This window comes from Ammospiza nelsoni, chromosome Z (genome assembly GCF_027579445.1).
Source record: "Ammospiza nelsoni isolate bAmmNel1 chromosome Z, bAmmNel1.pri, whole genome shotgun sequence".
NCBI classification, from domain to species: Eukaryota; Metazoa; Chordata; class Aves; order Passeriformes; family Passerellidae; genus Ammospiza; species Ammospiza nelsoni.
In genome coordinates, this window is record NC_080669.1 from 86,737,682 (window position 1) to 86,759,223 (window position 21,542).

The 21,542-nt window shown below is 43.3% G+C and overlaps 2 protein-coding genes across 4 annotated transcripts in view; both read right to left on the bottom strand.

Moving 5' to 3' along the window:
* HDHD2 (haloacid dehalogenase like hydrolase domain containing 2) overlaps nt 1-15,679 on the bottom strand; it is a 361,944-nt gene extending 346,265 nt beyond the window's left edge. Inside the window, exon 1 of the mRNA XM_059493195.1 lies at nt 15,635-15,679. The gene's annotated coding sequence lies outside the window, so the exon portion shown is untranslated. The remainder of the gene's footprint in view (nt 1-15,634) is intronic.
* The window catches only part of SMAD2 (SMAD family member 2), a 49,943-nt gene extending 34,197 nt beyond the window's left edge, over nt 1-15,746 (bottom strand). For all 3 annotated transcript variants that reach the window (XM_059493191.1, XM_059493190.1, XM_059493189.1), the window contains exons 1-2: nt 15,635-15,746; nt 4,478-4,767 (exon numbers count right to left, since the gene is read on the bottom strand). In XM_059493191.1, coding sequence (XP_059349174.1) covers nt 4,478-4,710 — 233 coding nt within the window. In that variant the 5' untranslated portion in view covers nt 4,711-4,767; nt 15,635-15,746. The remainder of the gene's footprint in view (nt 1-4,477; nt 4,768-15,634) is intronic.
* Nucleotides 15,747-21,542: the final 5,796 nt, after the last annotated feature.

Below are 21,542 nucleotides of genomic sequence, written 5' to 3' on the forward strand. Positions count from 1 at the left end.
AAGCACCATCAATGTTAATGAAGTTGATCAGTAATTCCAACCAATCACTTGATTTGTTACTGTGTGCTTCACCTTCCCAACACTCCCTCACTATCTTCCACATTCCCAAAACCATGGAACCCATTGTAGGATTCTCCCTTTGATTCTGAATGATACAAAAATTCAGAATTCAGCTCATATTGGAAGCAGAAGCCAGGTGCTTTAGAAATCTAAATATGGACCGCAAATTCCATAGATCATCTACATTCTTACTCTCACTCTAAGTCAAAACTGGGAAGCTGCAAAAAAAACAAGAAAGAATAAGGTTCTAAAAACCATGACACAGAGAAGCTCTCCTCATGTTAAACAAGAGGGACAGAAAGCACATGTAAGACCAGATCATACTAAAACTCCAATGGCAAAGCAGGCTGGAAAGGAAGAGCATGACAAGAGTATTAGCCCTTGCTCTGCTCTGGAAGCAATGGCTGCGTTTCGCTGGGGCTCTGAGGCACCTGCATGGCACCCCAGCAGAGACTCTCTGAACTGCAGTTTCAGAAAGCTGGGCTTTTTAAACCTTTCTTCAGCCAAAAATCTGCCAGAGTGCTCTCCAACTTTCAACACTGCTCTACTTTTGTGATGCAATTCAATATAAATCAGCAGTAAAATTTACCTCCTCTGCAGGAACCAAAGCCCCCAATTAAAGCTGAGATTCAAGTGATAACTACAGCCCCACATACAGTATCAAAAGCAACTATATATAATAACTGTAATATGACTACTGCTATTAATGTCAACAAAAATTTGTCCAAATTCAATGCTTCCCTTCCCGTAGGCTTTGGTATGGTTTTGTGGTTTTTTATTTATTTATTTATTTCCAATTTTGAAAATAAATGAACTACAGCAAGTCAATATTATCCCAAACCTGACCCAACCAAACTCTTTTTACTAGTTGTACGTTATAAGGCACTTGAAAAAAGCAACTGTTTTGTGGTCCCATTTAAAAAGAGCAGAAATAAGGCATGAAGCATACCTGTACTCTTTTTAAGAGAGAAAAATGATTCAGCTGATCACACCAAAATACTGGGATGCTGAAACTAGTTGTGTTTTCATACTTTGGATTTCAATTCTCTGTGCTGTTACCACTGAAACAACTTTTTGAATAACAAAGATAAGACTATATGCCAGACTATATGCCAAAGATAGGACAATATGCCAGCTGATTATTCACTACATGGCATGGTTTGGTTTGTTAAATGCTTGGATTTCAGCCTCCACTAGTAACAAAGCATTTATAGACTGGGTTTTGAGGAACCAGGTCTAGTGGAAGATGCCTCTGCACACGGCCATGGCAGAGGAGTTGGAGCTAGGTGATCTTTAAGGCTCCCTTCAACCCAAACTAATCTAGGATTCTGAGATTCAAAAGAATAATCCAGGCTAGGAAGGAAGAAACTGCTCCATTAGAAGAAGGATGCTCACAATGTTTCTCCACTGACTACATCTTCTGCCCATGTCAAAACTGCATGAGAGAGCATAAAGACAAGTTCTTAAACGCCACCAAATTCATTTTGTATTTTAGAAAAGTGAACTCATGTGCCAACGTTTAGTTTCAGAATACACAAGGATTATGTGATTAGAATCCCACTGGCTCGTTGGGAGGATTCAGCAAGATAACTACAAATTACTTAGAGGGCTAGTGTCAAAAGGACTTCTGTACTTATTTAGCCTCTGCTCTAGATTACTGACCCACTTATGAAGAGCTAAGCAGTCCTGCTGTGCAATGCCAACACCCACTCCATCTGTTTGCTTCTGCTTTCTCAGAACCTCCATTAGTCTCGTAAGAAGTTGTGTTAATTACCACATGAGCAGCTTTTGTGTAGTACACACAGGATCAGCCTCCCTTAGTGTGCAGTCACCTTGACAAACAGCACAGGAGCGGAATAAGCCTGATTCAGCACAATTATCAATGACACACAGTAAGAAATGCAGATTTCTGAGTAGGTGATTTAATACTACTTTTGTTCAAGCTGCTTCTCAGTTTTGTGAAAAGTCTGTGGGAGTTTGGACGCTTTAGGTTTCAATGATGAAAAAGTATACTAGAGTTTAACACTGTATCAAACCTCTGGAAATCTCCCAGGGGACCAGAAATTTCTGAAACTGCAAATGAAACTTTTCTTTAGGCAATAATGCAATAGTGACAAACAGAAGCATTCCACGACAGTTGTTGATATCTGCACCAAATTAAAAACAGTAGTAAGTAAACTAAAGCTAACTAATAAACCAACATACACAAAAACCCTCCCCAAGCAGAACAACATTTGGAAAGCTAGCCCAGCTGTCACATCAGAACTGCATCTCAGCAGCTTGGCACCACAAACTTCCTGCTGACTAGTAAGGAAAAAAGTTTCAAATTCAGCATTTTATTATTTATCCCTGCTGATCTGCAGATCTTTAAGACATTCATTAAAGCGGGTCTCAAGCAGTGGTTTCATTAACTTACTAAATCCAAGAACAGAATCTCCAAGAAGTCATTACAGTACCGAGTTGACATTCATTATTTCTTGGGAACGCAAACTACTGCTGTCAAAGTCAAATAATATCAACAATACAAAACCCAGCTATGAAATTAAAAAATTCTGTATGGCACTGCTGGCAGCCCTGATATCACCCTGCCCCTTAGTGCCAAAACAATTTTCAAATTTAAAATTAAGCCCTGTATAATAGCCAACACCAACAGAAAAACTCTTCCTGCCTAACTCTGAAGGTACTCAAGAGGAGCAAAATCCAGGTCCAGTTCTTTTTAAAGCTGAGTGGAGGACAGAGAACAGCAAGAACTGCTAGTCACAGAATATCTGTATTCCATTTTAAAGAATTATTTATTATGTCTACTTTAGCACAAAACGTCATACAAGCATACTCTACTATGAGTAGACTAGAGTCTACTCAAAAATAATAATGTATTAGAATACTGTTTGTTATCTTCTAACAAAATTCACTGTAAACATCTCTTTTTCTGAAATAACAATATCTACTGTTTCAGTATCCTTGAGGAGGGCTCTATAAAATCCAAGAGCTCTAGAACTTAAGTACACATTTTTATATTGTGTTTAACTTGTGTCATATGAAACAACTTCCAATTAAGTACCTCATCTGAGTCTCAGTAAAGACTCGCTAAATACACGGAGTCATCTCAAGAAACATAAAACCTTACAGGTTCCAATCTTAGTCTGCTGATAATACACTAAGACAAGAAAGCACTAATATTTGTGAATCTATTGTTTCCATCTGGCAAAGGGAGAAAGCAGAAGGCAAAACCAGAAATTTTTGGGTATATTCTAGGGAAGAAAATACAAGCAGAGTGCAGCATTAGAAACAAAATGTGAAGAGAAAAAGAGAAAAATAAGAATTAAAATAGTCAGTTATTCAGGGTATAGTCATGATTTTCCCAGACAGCTGTGTCAAATCGAAAACAGAATGCTGAAACCATTATCAGATAATAAGTACAACACATTTGATATATGGAATCATCAGTGACACCAGTCAAATCTAGCTTGCGCTATGATTAATACAAAGTTTGAAAGTAGCTAGGATGAATGCGCTAATACAGAAATGAAGTTCATAAACCAGATGTAGCTCCTCTCCCCTATAAATAACTTTAGCATCAAGTGACTTAAGTGCCCAGAAAAGTGAAACTGTCTAACTTTTTCATGGAAAACACACCTGTGAAGTGATTTGATACTTCTGTCACACACAATGAGCTTGCCCAGGCACCCCAGTGGGATTTCAGTGCAACATGAATCAAGAGCAGACTGCATTATACTTACAAACATAACCCTTGCTCTCGCACAGCAGTTGCTATGAATTAAGCTGGGAAAGTCAAAGGGGTAGAATGCAAGTTGTTCATCTAAATCTTTATACATATCAGAAGAGCAATTCAAGAAATACCCCAAGTTATTAAGCAAAAAGTGTTTTCATTAAACAATAACAATAATTACAGTAAATAAACTGGTCTTCAGACAACTTGCCTCCAAAGATAAAACTTCCCTTCAAAAGGGAGAATGGAGGCAGCTTGTACCATTTAAACTAGCAGATAAAACTGAAAATAATTAGATTACTGAAGTGTTGACCAAGGAAAAACTAGTCTTTTGGTATTTTTTCAAGTAAAAGCGTTGGCTCCAGCATGCTCCCCTCCCCAAGTATAGACAGGGTTATTAAATAAAAGCATAAGGCAGTGCTACAAACAAAGACCAGTGTTAAATATCATCAGAATGCACAAAACCAGGATCCTACATATCAATAAAAATTGTAACGAAATTGTGATTTCACAAAGCACATGATTCTATTATAAGCAAGCACCATATTAATCCTATACAGGTTTTAAATAATTTTAAAGAATCAAAAGCATGCAACTATTTTTCAGTCATTTGTTCACAGAAGGTCTGAGCATCCATTTAGTAATTTCCTAAGTGGCTGTAACAGTTTCAAACACAATAGCACTTACCTTGGTATTGTCACACATTTTGTATTGCAATTCTGAGTGGTAATTGCCTTCTCAAGCTCATCCAGCTGTCCTGTTTTCTTTAGCTTCTTGACCAAGCTTTTCACTGCTTTCTCACACCACTTCTCCTCCTGACCATTCTGCTCACCACCACCAGCCCCTGCAGTGCCACCAGCAGATTTTTTCCAGCCCAGAAGTCTCTTCACAACTGGTGGAGTGAATGGCAATATGGACATGACTTCCACCAGAGAGGACACTCAGCAAGCAATGAATTGGAGATTCCCACCTGATCCCTAAAAACACAAACCAAAACAAGAGACACGTTAGCACTGAGGTTTCACATTAATTAAACACCTGTCTGCCTCAGGACCTTTCACTGCGAAATTCCAAAGGACACTGCATCCCAAAAAAAACAACAAAAAAAAGATAAATAGCTCAGAAGTAGTCTGTATTGCAGTTAGGTACTTCATCAATAAAGATCAAGTTTGCTGCAGACTCTTCAACAGCTAACACAGACCAAGATTACTACTGGAATAGAAAATTTATTTTTTGTCAAGTCTTTCCTGACTAAAGCAAACTTCACCAAATACAGAGGTAACTTGAGTCTAGCTTTGTACCTAGGCTAGCTGGTTTAAGTAAATTATTAATATTTTCCCCAAATGACTGACAAATTGCATACATATATATGCACGTTCTGCCCATCTCCAAATTAATTTAGCAGATGAAATTGTGCTTGGAAGGTGATTTAGTCATTATAGCTGGAGAGAAACCTTACAACAGCCAGTAATTTCACAAACCTTTTCTCATTTTGTCATGTTTTAAATAACTACCAGGTTTTTTTACTTGGGGAGACACCAATTTCAAATTTCCCCTAAGTCTAGTAATAAGCCTAGTCCCCTCTAAAATTTAGTGGTCTACAGATAATAAATCCTCTCAAATGGCAGTCCTTAACATGAAGTCTTTCAAAATTCACTAAAGGAACAGTTAAAATCTTAGTTTGTAGGCATCAGGGTAGTAGAACTGTCTGTTTTCAATTTTAAAAGCCTTTCATTCAGTATAACTACCTGAGCAGGATATTAATATAAAATGAAATATTAAAAAGGATGCTGAAACTGGAGCTATGTTTAGCATTCACTGCAATATGCACTTCAAATAATTTAAAAGAGAAATGATAGCCACTTAGGAAAAAGCATCTTGCTTTTGCAGCTTCCATTAGGCTGGTTTTAGGCATTAAAATAAAATACCTGAAATCAACAGGCAGACACAGCTGTTAGAAATTGCTCAAGGACATTAATGGTCCTATGGATGGAAGCATAGCTTTGAAGTCAAAAATGATTCTATTTCCAGGCAAAAAATGGGTATTTGAACTCCAGAAAGCTCCCATATTCCCAAGCTGAGTAAGTTAGTTCAGTTGAAAATACCTTGTTTTAGCTAAAAGCTAACACTACCTTCAGGCTATTTGATGATTTGAGCTTTGAAGGCAGCTTATGTGCCTCTCCAACCTGTACAGGCACACTCCTCACATCTATCCCAAATATACCAACTTCATCTTACTGAAGTCTCCCACCTGCACAACAGCATGACCCGAGGTACTTCAGCCTACAGTATTCATGGCTAATTTATGCCTTGTCACATTTTTGCACTTTCAGTGAGGGCCAAGTCAACAAATACTAGATTATATTCTACAGGTAATTTAAGTCATAACTTTGCAACTTCCACAAAACAGAACATTCAGTAGGCATGACATTTCAGATTCAAATAAATTACACCTCCATAAACCAGCTTCTCAGAGCACCCAAAAAATATGACAGAAGGTAGCAAAGTAGTTTTCTGGGGTCAGGGAGACAGAGGTGCTAATTAACAGGGTCCAAGATCAACACTGATAATTTTACGCAAGCCATTGAAAATACTCCATCCTAAACCACAGAATCACTGAGTATTTTGAGAAGAGACTGTTAAAAATCATCTTGTTGCACCTTCTGCCATGGGCAGGGACACCTTCCCCTATCCCAGGCTGCTCAGAGCTCCATCCAGCCTGACCTGCAACACTTCCAGGGACGGGGCAGCCACAACTTCTCTGAGCAACCTGTGCCAGGACCTAACCATCTCCAGAGGCAAGAATTTCCTCCTTATACCAAATCCAGACCAACCCTCTCTCAGTTTTAAACTACTGCACATTTTTTGTCTGTAGAGGCCCTGGTAAAAAGATAAAACATTCATTTTCACACAAGACTATAAAGAAATTATCTTCTTCCAGCAACATTAAATTATTACTGAATTGTCCCCAAAACTCCAACTCATGGTTTTGCTGAGCATTGCACTGGAGGCCTGGCTACAGCAAACAAGAAAAATAAAACTCAATAGACAACATTTTTTAATGAAACACTGACTCAGACACTCAAGGTATAGTATGAAAAGGAGTCAAGCCAACACAACAGCTTTTTGCCACAGGAAGCCCAGTTCTCCTTCCTTTCTGTGGTACCACCAGTGCTAATGCCCTTCCACAAAAATTCAGCTAGGTAAGAGCAAAAACCCATCAGTTTTCTGGGGGTTTTGCCAAGATAGTTCTCTTTTAAGCTAAAAAGCTGCTCACACATGGTACTGATGTACTACAAGTGATGTCAGATGAATTACAGGAAAGAGACTTCCACTGCAGCACTAGTGTTGACTGCATAGCTGGAAATGTGCTTTAATTTAAGTCATTTATTTTGGTGACAAAGCCAAGTTAAGCAGCCTGATATGTTCTGAACCATTTGAGGGCCTTGCAGTGAGAGACATTAGACCCCTAATGAGTACACCAAGCAGCTCCAAAGATTAAACAGGCAGGCTTGCAGGGCCTCCACTGGTTGAAGAATCACACTCAGTTTCTAAAGCAGGGAGCAGCAGTCCCTGGGAGCTTTATAAAAATACTTCAGCCTCTGAGCAAGGCCAGCACTGGGTGCTTCAGAGGCACACACAAGAAATTCAGAAAGACTGAACAAAAGGAGACAATCCCTTTGGCTTTTAAGACTTTGTTTCAAAAGAGCAGCAATTGATGTATAATATCTAAATATTAAATTCAGTGCTGACAGATGTAGGCAATCAAGTACCACTATCATTGCTGATCCACACACCAATTCTTATCCTTATCTGAATACTTTCTGTTCTTTAGCTTCAAATTTGACACCTTTCAGTGCCACAGAATACTCCTTTGACTGTCAGCCTTATAAAACACAGACTTCAGAAAGGTCTCATTTACCACCAAGGCAGTAAATACCCTCTTTTGGAGCCTATTCTTCCAGGCCCTCCAAACAGTCTCAATGCATTTATCCAATTTTTCAGCTTTTAATACTCCCTGTGATGAGGTGCTCAATTTTGAAGTATTCTCTCCCCTAATAATGAAATAAAATTTTCTGTGTTCTCTGGTGGTTTGGTGTTTCTTTAATAAAGATTTGCCTTTCTCCTTCAAATACACATTGAGTAACTTAAATCCTGGAGCACAAAAGAATTTAGAAATTCCATATATTTCATTTTAACTTTCACATTATTTTGACATACTCGGAGGAAAATAAATTTTTTAAAAAATCTCTTTTTACATTTCCAAATGACAGTAAGCGCAGACCTAACTAGTCAGAAATTTCTAGATACTACATTTTATTTTATACAGTTGCCTTACAGATTGGGCTCATCCAGCTTCTGCAGAAGATGTCAGAAAGCAAAAACTGATATGTTACCTCCATGAAAATCAACTGTAAAAAACCCCAAAACACCAAGAGACACACTTAAAGAAGCCTTTCTAACAATGATTTTTTTGCAACTTTGCAGCTATTTAACAAAAACACAACATACATCACAGCTGCAGACTAGGAGTCTGGGAGGCTTAAACTAACTTCTTCCTTCTAGCTATTGTTTTGCCATGTCAGTGATTTGCCAGGAGTTATCAATAAGAATTTCAGTAAGTAAGTTATTCCAGTAGTGACCCTGTATCTTTCAAAGGGTGAGCAGAGAGAATGTGACACAAGTAGGACAGGGACTTCATTCAGCTTAATACTTCAGCCTATTGTGATGAGTACTCACATGGGAGTATTTCAACCAGCTTAATTTATGAAAAAAAGGCACTCTGCTCCAAGCCTAGAGAAGACAGTGCAAACTGCAAGGCACGAGTGGGCTGAATTATGAGCAATTTGGATAAAAGGAGATTTTGCAGTGAAAATGCAGCCATGGTGCATCCAGCCCAGTGCTACAATGGCTCCTAAGGTGGCAAAAGGACATGCTATTCAAGGAAAGCATGTGAACCTGTTTTCTGCAGTCCACTCTCCCCATAATCCTTCAGCAATTTAAACTGTTACAAAATTAAAGGCTACATCGCTACTTTCTCCCATCAGAAGCAATTTATGGACTTGCTGTCCCACAAATCCATCTAACCACCTTTTAAACATGCCTTCACAACCTCTTGTGGCAGACTGCACTAGTATTTAAGTGCTCACTGTTAGAAAAACTACTTCTAGTAATTTAATTCATTCCCTTCCTAGTTTCAGAAAGTCACTCTTGTTCTACCACTGAAAACTTTGCTGAAGAATGAAGAACTACTTGCATTCATCTGGCCTGCAAGCTTCACAACTCGGTACACGAGAATCACGTTCCTCCCTCAAATAAGAGGGCTCTCAGCCTCTCCTCACAAAGAAACTACCTGAACACAGCTCACACAGTTTGGGATGTTCCCCTGGACAGAGACCAAGCCTGAAAGCTTTACTTCTTCCATTAAATTAATTTCAAGTACTTGAAGACACTGTATAAGGACTAATCCAAGGACCACAGAAAAATACTGTATCAGCCTAACGTTATCTTTGCATTTATTAATTTTGTCATATTATCCTAAAGCTCTCAACATTATAATTTAAATATAAAGCATAAGGATAGAAATTTACACCTCATGAGGAACTGGAGATAGAAGGCAGGGTGCACGTGTCTGCTGCAGAACATCTCTCAAACAAACATAAGGATCCCTAGACCTGCATTGATCATTCTAAATGTACCCACCCAGATGGTATCAGAAACACCTTTTTTACACCAATGGGTTTAGGAGTCACTGTTAAAGCTCATTTTTGACCAGAAAATCCCATTTCTATTCATCAATTATAACTTTTACCTTCAAATGGATACAGTAATAGAAGAAGCTTTGATCTTTTAAAGAACAATAATTGCATACACTGCCACTGCTGACACTTGCCTCTTGCTAGAAACATTCCTCTAGATTTTTGCATGGTACACATTCTTCATCCACTAAAAAAAAAAATAATAAAACATATTCTTCCCCCAAATGCACATAGAACACAATCTTTACCAATGCTGCAAGAAACATTTCCACATTGCTAAAATGGCCTCAGATTAACTACATGCTAAATATGTAACATCCCCTCTTACTTGAAGTGTTTTTTTGTGATTCCCTCGTAGTTTAGAGCCAACCTCCTCAAAAAACTGAGTACTCACAGCTTTTGCTTTTAAAAGGAGCTCAGATGTGCTTCACCATCACTGACTCTTTGCACCATGACCCCTTTGCTCCCTTCTGCTGAGGCCCAATGGCATGGCCCAAATTTGATCTTTATTTCCTTCCTGTGCACTACTTCCAATATCCACCACAAGACACCAAGATTCAGGGACTCTCTGGGCAACTGCAGAGAGATTTTCAGGATCCCTTCCCAAGCTCAACTGTAGTTGAACCAGTAGTACCAAGTCAGCATAAAACTTCCATTTCAGCCCTTTCCATCCCGGTCCATCTCCAGAATGTGCCTTCAAACTGCAGCTAGGGATACTCAAGGGAGTACTCATTGTTACCCAGAAAGGTACAAAAGTTCCTTTAGATTGATGGAACACAGAGAGCCATGTGCTGTTACTCCCTACAGATTAAAACTGGAAGAGCTACAAATTGCCTAACTTTGGTGGTATTTGTTTCATCTCTGCCCCCGCAGTATATCTCTCCTCCCTGATGCACACATGTTTCTATAGTTGGTCAAACAGTGTCATAGTTGGCAACTCCTAAAGTCAAAGTTTGAGTCATGTCTACTATTATTCCATTCTACTGTGGTTCTCTGGAACAAGTATTAAATATTAAGCCCATGATCCCAGCAATAACTAAGCACAAAAGATGAAGAAAACCTTAAGGGCAGCATACTAGCAGACTGAAATCTTCAAGGGAAATTTTCCTTTCCTGAGTGTCTGGAACATACTATAAACACACTGGTGCTACCAAAAATATCAAGTGATTTCTGGCTAATTTATTCTAAAGCCTTATGCAACATATTTCATATCAGTCTGCTTATTCATCTTAAACTTGAAATAAAGAAATCTGATCTCTCCTGGTTTTACTAGAAGTATTCTGGCTTAGAAGAATTTCATTTGCAAGAGCTCTTCTGAAATAAAGAAGACAGAAGTTAAGCTCCTGAGGAAAGAAGATCGAGGAAAATAATTTGTGGTATTTGAGAGAAAGTCTACAAGCTCATTTCCTCCCTATTTTAGTCCCATTTTTGGGATTTTTTAAAAGGCAATGTTTTTTTCATTAATCCTGGAATCTGGAAAAGATTCTTTATCAATTTCACCAAGCGCACAATGTGCACCTGAATTCAGTATGAACTTCAAACTAAAATCAAAGTCAATCTTTTACATTTGAGATAGAATACACTCTAGCTTAAATCACTCAGTGGAAAGGATAAGGGGCATCTATTGCCCTCACCACTCCTCAAAAAACTGCCTTTCAGGATTCCAGAAGGGCTAACTCTTTCATTTCCTACAAACAGACATCTGGTTTTGTGATACCCTTCTGAAGAACCACCACCAGAAAAAGTGATACAGTGCTCATTCCTACTGCTCATTCATTCACACTCAGGTCAGAGCAGGGCAGTATTCCCTTACTGGGGTTTGGGTGTTAGGGTTTCTTTTGGGTTTTTGCCTTTGGAAGGGGAGTTCAGCCCCACTGAGCAATGCCCTCAGACTCCAGCTAAGGTTTTCAACAGTCAGCTCAGTAGGGGAGGCAGCTCTGGAGAGCTCCCATCCCAAGGAGCTCTGGCCAGCAAGATCAAGGTCCTGGTTCTGTTTTGATACAGGCTGATGAAGTTCAAGGCGTGACACTTGTGAGGGAAGGAGGGAGCAAAGGGATTTCCTCCTCTGGGCCAGCTTTAGAGTGAGAAATTGAAACATGCCTATACAGAGACTCAATTCACACATATTTTTAAGTTTACCACACTCTAGTATTGCAATGCATCTCGAAATTCTACATAACTATACTCATTGAAAACACAGTTACTCACCTATCATGACTGTGTATCTCACCCACTCCATGAAGTCTGTTTATGAATCAAATGAGAAAACTCAAATTTCTCATAGAGCTAAACAAGCATGATAATGATCTTAAAAAAGCTTGGGAAGCTGGATTTTTCTTCAATTACTATGGGCTACCTCAAATTGTAGCCAATGCAGTAATGAAAAGGTGTGTTGCTATTAAAAAATTAGCACTCCATCTAACACATGCACTCCTGGCACACTAAAATTGCCTGCAACAGGAGACATGAGAAGGAAGAGTTGCTAATTTTATTGACCTTTGATTAAACTATTGGAGGGCCCAATGTATTTTAGCAACTCTCTTAAAATTGCAGAAGAGGAAAACTTCCACAACTGTAGCTGGCCAATCCACCTGTCTCTACAAAGATGCAAAATTCCTCCACTTAATCAATATTATGAACAACATCAGAGTAGTGCTTCTTGAAACTCAAAGGACATTAACAGCCCCAGAAAAGCTGTGACTAAGCACTCCAAAACACAGCAGTTTAAGCCCTTTTCACCTCATTAATTTTAACTAAAATTTTCCATGTGCAACAGGCAAGTGTCAGCTTCATTATTTTAGAAAATAAATACTCCTGGGCTAAATTTGACAGGAATATTCACAGAGCTGCTATCAGTTACCTAGGTACCTGTTTCAGTTTATAGCTTAGCAGCTCCTCCACTTTGTCAAAGCCCAAACAACTGCATTTAACAATTCGTTAATGCAAGTTCACTTTCAATAGGGGCCTAGTGCTCCTCAGACAAGCCAGCCCCCACCCCCTTGATAAGCAGGGTTCCATTATGTTATATATCTATCTGATGTTAATCTCCTCTTGCTCCAGCGTTTTAAACCAAGCTCGAGCCCCAGACTAAACTGATGGGAGACTCTGGAGCTCCCCTCTTGGGGTCTCTGCTTGGTCTTTCTTCACGCTGTGGCTGTCAAACACATAATCAGAGTAAAAAGTCATCTGGAATGAAGGCTGCAATGTTTGCAATGGAGTTGCTGTTACTGGAAGTGGAGAGGAATGTTTAGGAAGGTTTTCTGCAGTGGCCAATTTCTTCTAGCCCAGAGAGTATTGAGCACAGGGCTGCCTGTACTCTCCATTCTATTACAAAAACCTAATCCCATCGCATGACCTGCAGCAATTCAGTTTAACAAATCAACAATTACAAATATTTTGGCAAAGTAAGCTTAGGTATTGTTTGCCTCTCGGCACAGTTCACAACCAGTTTATGGCTTTATGATAAAAGTCATTAAATCCAATCTGAAAAGCAGAATTTACAGCTCACTTAGCAAGTCAGGCCCATAAATGGATGCTTTCAATTACAGGGCATTTACATGCACAACCATTAAGGCAGCACTGAATACATTTGAAAACTCTGGAATACGTTTTATAATAATTAAAACTTTGCGTACTGTTCTTTATACAAACAAAACTTAGGAATTTGCTTCAGTCTCAAGCAGAGCTCAGATTCATTGTTGCCCAGAACATACTACAAAGCCTGTTCTCCCAGTACTTTTGTGAGAAAGGGATTAGAGAGATGGAAACAAGGTTTGTTTTTTAAAGTTGTCCTCAGTAGCAGGGAGGTTTTTTTGAGCTCCAATAAACTCAATTATATCAACTGGTGCTCAAGACTTCTGAGAGATCAAGTGGAACAGGAAGATGGAGGAGGAGAGCCTTTCATTTGGCGATTCACTGTGCAATTCCAGGGTATTTGATTTTGTTGGTCAATCTAGCTGCTGGGTGGAAGGAAACAAGAGAACAGTTCAGAGACCAAATCTTGAACCTCATTTTTTCAATTGCTTCAATTGTCCTGTTTCTTTCATTGTTAAACAAAACCTCAGGAAAGCTGATGAATTCTTCTCCAAGGTTCTATCATGCACATCCAGCCTCTTCAATCAAAAAAATGGATCTTCAAACACTTACACTCCTTTTGTTGACTGTGTATCTGACCCACACAACTGCAGAACAACAACCAGCTGCCAGGTTACTCTTTTCAACACCCCAAGATGCTGCTCAACATATGCTCAGACTCATCTTCAAGTGGAAACCACTTTAAACAAGAACCTCCCCTTCCACTTCTTCAAGGCATTTGTAACTAATGTTATCTTTCATCACGACAGTGCTAAGCAAAGGGGGGAAGGGACTTCACAGACACCTCCTTTACCCACCCTCTCATCCCCCCCGAATTCACCGGAGCTTGTAAACGTTAGAAGTTTGAAAGCTGTGCCTCAGAAGGAGCACACAAACAGCCCGCTCACGCACCGACACCTCGACAAAGCATGAGAAAATCTAAACAAGCAACCTCGCTCTGCTGGCCCCTCACCTCAGCCAGAGGGTGTTTCTTTTTCCAGCCTGGAGAACAGAGCAGCGCTAATCAGTCCCTCGGTGCAGAGGCCAGCCCCCACAGCAGCAATGCCATGAATCAGTTCGGAAGTACAGCTCTCCAGGCTAAGACAGAGCACTCGAGAAGAGACAAACCTGCTGTTACCTGCGGTCTCCTAACAAGTTGTTATTACAAACCTCTCACTACCAATGGGATCTAAACCCTTTACACCCCTGGACTGTGACAGCATGAGCTCCACACACAACATACACAGGCTGCAGGTTTTTGGAGACACTTGTTTTGGCAAGCCCAGTAAACAAACTTTTTCTTAATGCTATCCCACTCACAAGCATTTGAAAAGAGCACAACACACGTGTTGGGTTTTTCTCAGTCATAAACTGTGATGGATGACCAAAGAGACACAAGACCAGCCTGTAGCCTGAATCCCAGCTGTTCAACAGCTCTCCACAATCATCACAAGGGCTCTTCACTCATTCACAAGCTTTTTTCCATTCTTTTATTTCCCCAGAGTGAACAGTAAAAGACCACGCTGCATTGCACTTCTCTTCCCTTCCACTCTCCACAAAATGTAAAAAAAACAAAACAAAAAACCCTACAAACAACTCTGCAGCAACAACACCAACCTCTTGCCCTTATCACGACAGAGCTTCCTCCGTGCACTTATCGAGACAGATGAGACATTACGAGGTTGTGTTTGTTTACAAACAACACCCGGGGATGGAGCTGCCACAGCTCCTCTGGGCAGCCCGTGTCAGCACCTCACCACTCTCACAGGGAGGAATTTCTCCCCAGTATCCCACCTACCCCTGCCCTCTGACAACACACAGGTCGCTGCAGCATTAAAGGCGTGAATTAAACCAGTGAATAAAATCTCGAGTCCTGCCTCACGTGGGCTGTGTGTATTTTACACCCGCGGCTCTGCAGACAAGGAGAGGGGACAGACAAAAGGGTGAGGCGAGGCCTCGCCATCCCAAACACAAACTCCTAGCTCCAAACACAACCCCTCACCCCACACCGCTCCTAACTTTCCCCTCCATAACTCCACGGAGTTTCGCACACTTAACCCTGACTGCACGTCCAGGAGGCACAGAGGGGTGTCCTGAGCAGCGCTAAGAGCTGGACGCGATGATCCTCGCGGGTCCCTTCCAGCTCGGGATATTCTGCGGACCCCTGCAAGGAAAACACACCGGGCACGGAGGGAGGGAGCGGGGGAGAGAGGGAGCGGCACAACTTCTTTATTCCTCCCTCCCCTCACCCACACACACACACACACACACACACACACACACACACACGGGCGGCACAGCGCGGCCCTCCCACCACAGCCCGGGGGTAATGTCGGCGGGAGCGGGATAACCAAGCCGGGGTCCCACCACAACAAAAAGGGCGAGGGCGTAGGGAGGCGCCCCCGGCCCCGCCGGGACCAGGCCCGGACGGTTCCTCACGGCCCGCACAACGCCAGCGGAGCGACCCTGCCCATGGGGCAGGACCCCGGGCCCGGCACCCACCAGCACCTACCGGGAACCACCAGGATCCGCCGAGAGCCACAGCTCCTTCCCCTCCTTCTTCCTCCTCTCCCCTTCCTTATCCTCCTCCGTCTCCCCGAGTGCTGTGCGGCCGCCGCCTGTTCCCTCAGCGTTACCTCCTCTGAGGACCCGCCCCCCGAGCCGCCCCGCCCCCGCCGCTGGGCGGGGAGGCCGCCCATTGGCCTCATTTATCTTTTCTTTAAAGAGCCGCACTGCTATTGGTCCAAGGGTCTGATTGGCAGACAGAATGACCAATGGAGTGCCCTCAGCGTTAAAAAAAAAAAGACAAGGGAAGGGGAGGGGATGAAACAGGCGTGAGGCGAAGGGAGGCGGGTCGAGGTCGCAGCGCTCATTGGTTGGCTCTGCTGCCAATCACAGCGCGCGCGCCCGCCGCGGGAGGCTGATCGGCGCGCGCCGGAGGTTTGGATGAGCTGCAGCAGCACGGCCGCAGTGCGGCACCCCCGCTCCGTATTCTTCCGCGGCGGGCACGCTGGGAGCGGAGAAAGAGTGCATGGATTCCCGGCGGGAATTGCCACTGGACTCCGGCTGGGGTCTGCACGGGTGGGCTGTGGCACCTGGCTTCTTCCTGCAATAGTGCGATACCACGACCAAGGCAGCGACCGCCCCTCTGTGCCGGCGCTGCTGAGGCACCTGCGGTGCTGGGGACAGCTCTGGGCCCTCAGCACAAGAGAGACACCGAGGGGCTGGAGCGTGTCCAGGGCAGGGAACGGAGCTGGGAAGTGGCTGGAGCCCCAGGAGAGGCTGAGGGAGCTGGGCAGGGGCTGAGCCTGGAGCAAAGGAGGCTCAGGGGGGCCCTTGTGGCTCTGCACAGCTCCTGACAGGAGGGGACAGCCGGGGGGGTCGGGCTGTGCTCCAGGGAACAGGGACAGGAGCAGAGGGAACGGCCTCAGGTGAAGTTGAGGTTGGATATTGGGAAAATTCCTTCATGGAAAGGGTTGTCCAGCCCTGGCACAAGTTGCCCAGGGCAGTGGTGGAGTCTCCATCCCTGTGGGGATTTAAAAACCGTGTGGATGTGGCACTTGGGGACATGGGTCAGTGGTGGCCTTGGCACTGCTGGTGTCACAGTTGGACTCACTGGTCTTGGAGAGCTTCTCAGGCCTAAACGATTTTGTGTTTCTAAATAGATCCAAACTGCCCACAGCTCCATGTTCCAACAATGGCACAACAGTTCCAGGGTGGGGGTCCCGAGGTGTGACACAGACATGGCGCAGAGCCTGCCCAGCCTCCCTCTGCTGCCTGCACCCCAAACTCAGTAACTCTTTACACACTCTTAACTCTTAACATAGGGGTTCCCCATATGCTGGGGTTTTCTTAGCTACTCTCTTCAATAATCTCTGCAAAGTTTTAACCACTTGTGTTGAGGTAATGGTGAAAGGTAACCAAGACCCTGTGTCCAGGGTCACCATAAGGGAATCAGAGCCTGTTGTAGCAGTGCATGTTTGGGGACCTATCTGTATGGGTCTCCATGGCTGTTGTGTCTGTAGAGACCTTTGCAGTGATGCCCTGGGGCTGTTCAGCCTGGAAAAGAGAAGTTTCTATGGAGATCTCACAGCACCTTCCAGTATCCAAAAGGGCCCACACGGAAGCCAGAGAGGGACTCTCTGTCAGGAACTGCAGTGACAGGACGAGGGGGAATGGGTAGAAATTGAAAGAAAGGGATCTTTAGGCTAGATCTTAGAAAGAAATTCTTTGCTATGAGGGTAGAGAGACACTGGGACAGGTTGCCCAAGGAGGTTGTGGATTCCCCAACCCTGGAAGTGCTCAAAGCCAGGTTGGATGGGGCTTGGGGAAACCTGTGTTGTGGAAGGTGTCCCTGCACATGGCAGTGGGGTCAGATGAACTCTAAGGTTACTTCCAACCTCTTAACATTGTGTGATTCTACAAGTGGGAAGCCACAAGGTGAGAATTTAATGGGGGTTTTTGGGATGAGAAGGTCAATTCCAGATTTGCTGTAGGTCTGTTGGAGATCCTCTGGGTTTTTTCTGCTTTTGCCTTTTTGGTACTTTAGTATATATCATATATCTCCACTTCAAGCCACTTCCTTCACACCTGAGGTCACCTCTCCCTAACATAGCAGTTGTCTCTCCAGAGTCATGCTCATCTTCTAGACTGAAGGGTTTCTGCATTCAGTGATGTAGGTGTTATGATTCAGTGTCTTGGGCACAGCTCCCATCTTATCAGGATTGGTATTCCCAGGAGCAAGGTGAGACACCTCACAATATTTAGCCCTTCTACAGAATGTGGACTCACAGAAATCCCCCTCTTGCCTCTTCTGTGCCTGGATTTTCCCAGCTTGAAGCGGACATGTGGCTTAATTTTTTGGAACCATTTTCAGCCAGTTCCAAACCAGATTCAAGCTGGTCATGAAATTAACAGCGAAGTGAAATGGAGAAGATCCCCTCTGCAGACAAAGCAGAGCACCTGAGAGATTGCCATCATGTTTTTGAAAGATAAGGTGTTCCAGTCATGTTGTGCCTGGAAACACATACAGACTATTCAGGCAACACTGCACTTGCTTTATGGAGGTTTCACTGCATTCAGAGAGATTTTTTTTCCCTATGAAGAGTAATTTAATTAAGATCAGTTTTCATATGGATTTGCATCAGACCTTCCCTTCACCTCTCCTCTGCAACAGATTCGTGGCTCCCTCTCCTCCTATCTCCAAGGCTGATTCCTGATACATCCAAATCTCCCTTCTATGTCCCCAGCCTTCTTGTGTTGGCCTTCTGTCTGGAGCAGCACATGCTGTGCCTGGTTCAGGGATGTGTGTGCTCTGGCTGGCCAGCTGCCTGCCCCTTATCTGCTGCCAAGGAAGCCAAGCAGTGCTGATAAGGGCTGAGCTCTGCCTGCCTTTCTCCCCGGCAGAGCACTTAACAACATGTGTCTTCTCTAACAGGGCTGCTGCTTGCCATGAAGCTCCACAGGCTTTGTGTTTCCAGAAGCTCTACTTCTCTGTCAGGTGTGGTTGAAATCAGTCAAATGGTTGGCCAGTTTATGCTGGGGGACACTTACAAACACACACACACACACACACACACACACACACACACACACACACACACAAAAAAAAAAATCCAACATTTCCATAAACCTTTTTCTAGGAAAGGAAATTGCAAGCAGCAGGAGGAAGAAAGCCGATGGAAGAAGGCAGCATCACAGCTGCGAATCCCAGAGCCCAGAAGTCACCTCAGAAGCAGTGTGGCTGTGGAGAAGGCAGACAGGATGTGCATCTGATCTAGAAAGAGCTCCCAGCCCTATGCCTGCAGCTCCAGGAAGAGCATTGATTTAGATTGGGCATTGAGAAGTTTTTTTTGATGAGGGTGATGAAGCAGTGACACCGGTTGGCCAGAGAGCTGGTGGATGCCACATCCCTGGAAACATTCAAGGTCAGGTTTGACAGGGCTTTCAGACACCTGATCTCACTGAAGATATCCCTGCCTTTGGCAGGGGAGTTGGACTGGATGACCTTTAAAGGTCTCATGCAAATCCAAATCCAAACTGTGAAATAATACTTGATTTAGTAAAACCATTTGCAAAACTTGATCCCTGACATCAAAGCTGGATATTGCTGTGTCCTGTTAATTAGTCACAGAATCCTAGAGTAGTTTGGTTTGGAAGGCTGGAAGTTCATCTCATTCCACTCCCCTGCCATGGGCAGCGTCACCTTACACTATCCTAGGTTGCTCCAATCCCTGTCCAACCTGCCTTTGGACACTTCCAGGGATTTAGGGGCAGCCACAGCTTCTCCGGGCATCCTGTGCCAGAGCCTCACCACCCTAAAGGCAAGAATTTTTTCCTAAAATCAAATCTAAGTTTTCCTTATTTCCCCTTCTCCTTTCACTATCTGCTTTGTAAAAAGTTGCTCTCCATCTTTTTTATGAAATTCCCTTAGGTACTGAAGACCCTCAGTGAGGTCTTCTTGGAACCTTCTCTGGTGCAGCTGAACAGCCCCAGCTGTACCAGGCTGGCTCCAGAGCAGAGGGGCTCCAGCCCTGGCAGCAGCTCCGTGGCTTCCTCTGGACTCACTCCAGGTCCTCCTGTTTCTCAAGCCACATAGCTCAGCACATTTTGGACATTAGCAGTTAGATACAAATGGCTGTCAGTCCCATTTGGATTTTAGGCTGCCATGTGAGAACATGAGCATCCACCTTAAGGTCTCTGAGTGTGTGGGAGCAGTTCGACATCCTCACAAAGGATGTCGTGTGCAGAGACAGCAACAGCTCAGTGGTATCTATCATCTGTCTGCTAAAAAGAACAAAGGAGGTTGAGCAACTTGGTCTAGTGGAAGGTGTCCTGCCTGTGGAACAAGATGATCTGCAAGGTCCCTTCAAACCCAAACCACTCTGTGATTGTATGAAATAGCCCAGGACTTAAAAAAAGTGTCAAGAAACAGTAGCTGGCTCTGTTGTGCTGTAGAGGATACATGCTGACTTCCCAAAGCCTATGACCAGAGGAAATACAACATCAATACCAGATAACTTCAAAGACACCTAGGATTTCTGAATGACTCAACACTAGCAGGTATCCCTGCATGAAAGTAGAGACAAGTGCAAAGTGCAGTGCCAGGAGGACAGGTCTTGGAGGCAGAGTAGATAGTTTTTGTGTTGAAGTCATTATTACCAACATGTCAAAATGATGTGTTAAACTGAAAAAAATTGAAAAGCTTTGAGCAGAGGTGTGATATGAAAAGATCAGTTCAAGACAGGTAACCATGTATGACTGGGGAAATCCTCACCCTGGTCTGCAGCTTCCTCATGAAGGGAGCTGAAGGGTCAGGCACTGATCTTTTCTCTCTGGTGACCACTAACAGGACCCATGGAAATGGCTGGAGCTGTTCCAGGAGGTTTGGGTTGGATCTCAGGGAAAGGCTCTCCCCCAGAGGGTGCTGGCACTGCCCAGGCCCCCCAGGGATGGGCACAGCCCCGAGGCTGCCAGAGCTCCAGGAGCCTTTGGACAGCGCTGCCAGGGATGCACAGGGTGGGATTGCTGGGGGTCTCTGCAGGGCAGGAGCTGGGCTGGTGGTCCTTGTGGTTCCCATCCAAATCAGGGTATAGTGCTTACTTCTGTGTATAAAACCTGCCGCAAATCCATGGAAAACCACTGTTAAATGTTCCTAGATTTCTTAGCTCATTCTGTTGGAGAACTATTCTGTATTTCAATAGGTGCTTTGTCTCTTGCATCACTGGCTGCAATGTTGCTTCCCTGTTTTCTCTTAATGCCATCTGAGCACATTATTTTCTCTCCAAACTTACATGGAAGTAACTTTCCCCTTGCACAAATCTGCAAAAGATTATGAAAGAGGGAATGGTGCTGAGTCTGGAAGCTGTGAAAGACACAGATCCCCTTTCACTCTGCATTACTTCATGGCCAAACATGGAAACAGCCTGTCCATGCCATTGCAGGACTGCCTGCCACGGGGAAGCAGTACAACAAAAAACACCCCTATTGTTGGTACCAGCATGAAAAACCTCTTGGAGGACTGAGATTGTGTCTCCCTCTGAGAGTTAAATATGGATTAAACCCCTTTTCCTTGCATCTTTGTCAAGCTTGCACATAAGCTTCATGCTGTACCAGTTCTTCTGGCTGCACAAAGAGGGTTAAAGAGAAAACCACACTCTGCTTTCCCCATCACATCATGAGGAGCATGTCAGTTGATTTTCAAGACAAGTAATGTCTGGCGTAGCGTCAAAACGGGCATTGCATTAAAGTGTCTAGAGAAGAGATTTAGCATCATAAATTTAAATAAAGCCATTGCATGAGGGATAAAAATCTCCAAAATAAACAGCAACTTTACTCAGTCATACCAGCATAAATTAAATACAAAACTTCTCAAACTTAATAAAATATGCTGGAACCTATGGCTAGGAATAACAGCAAAA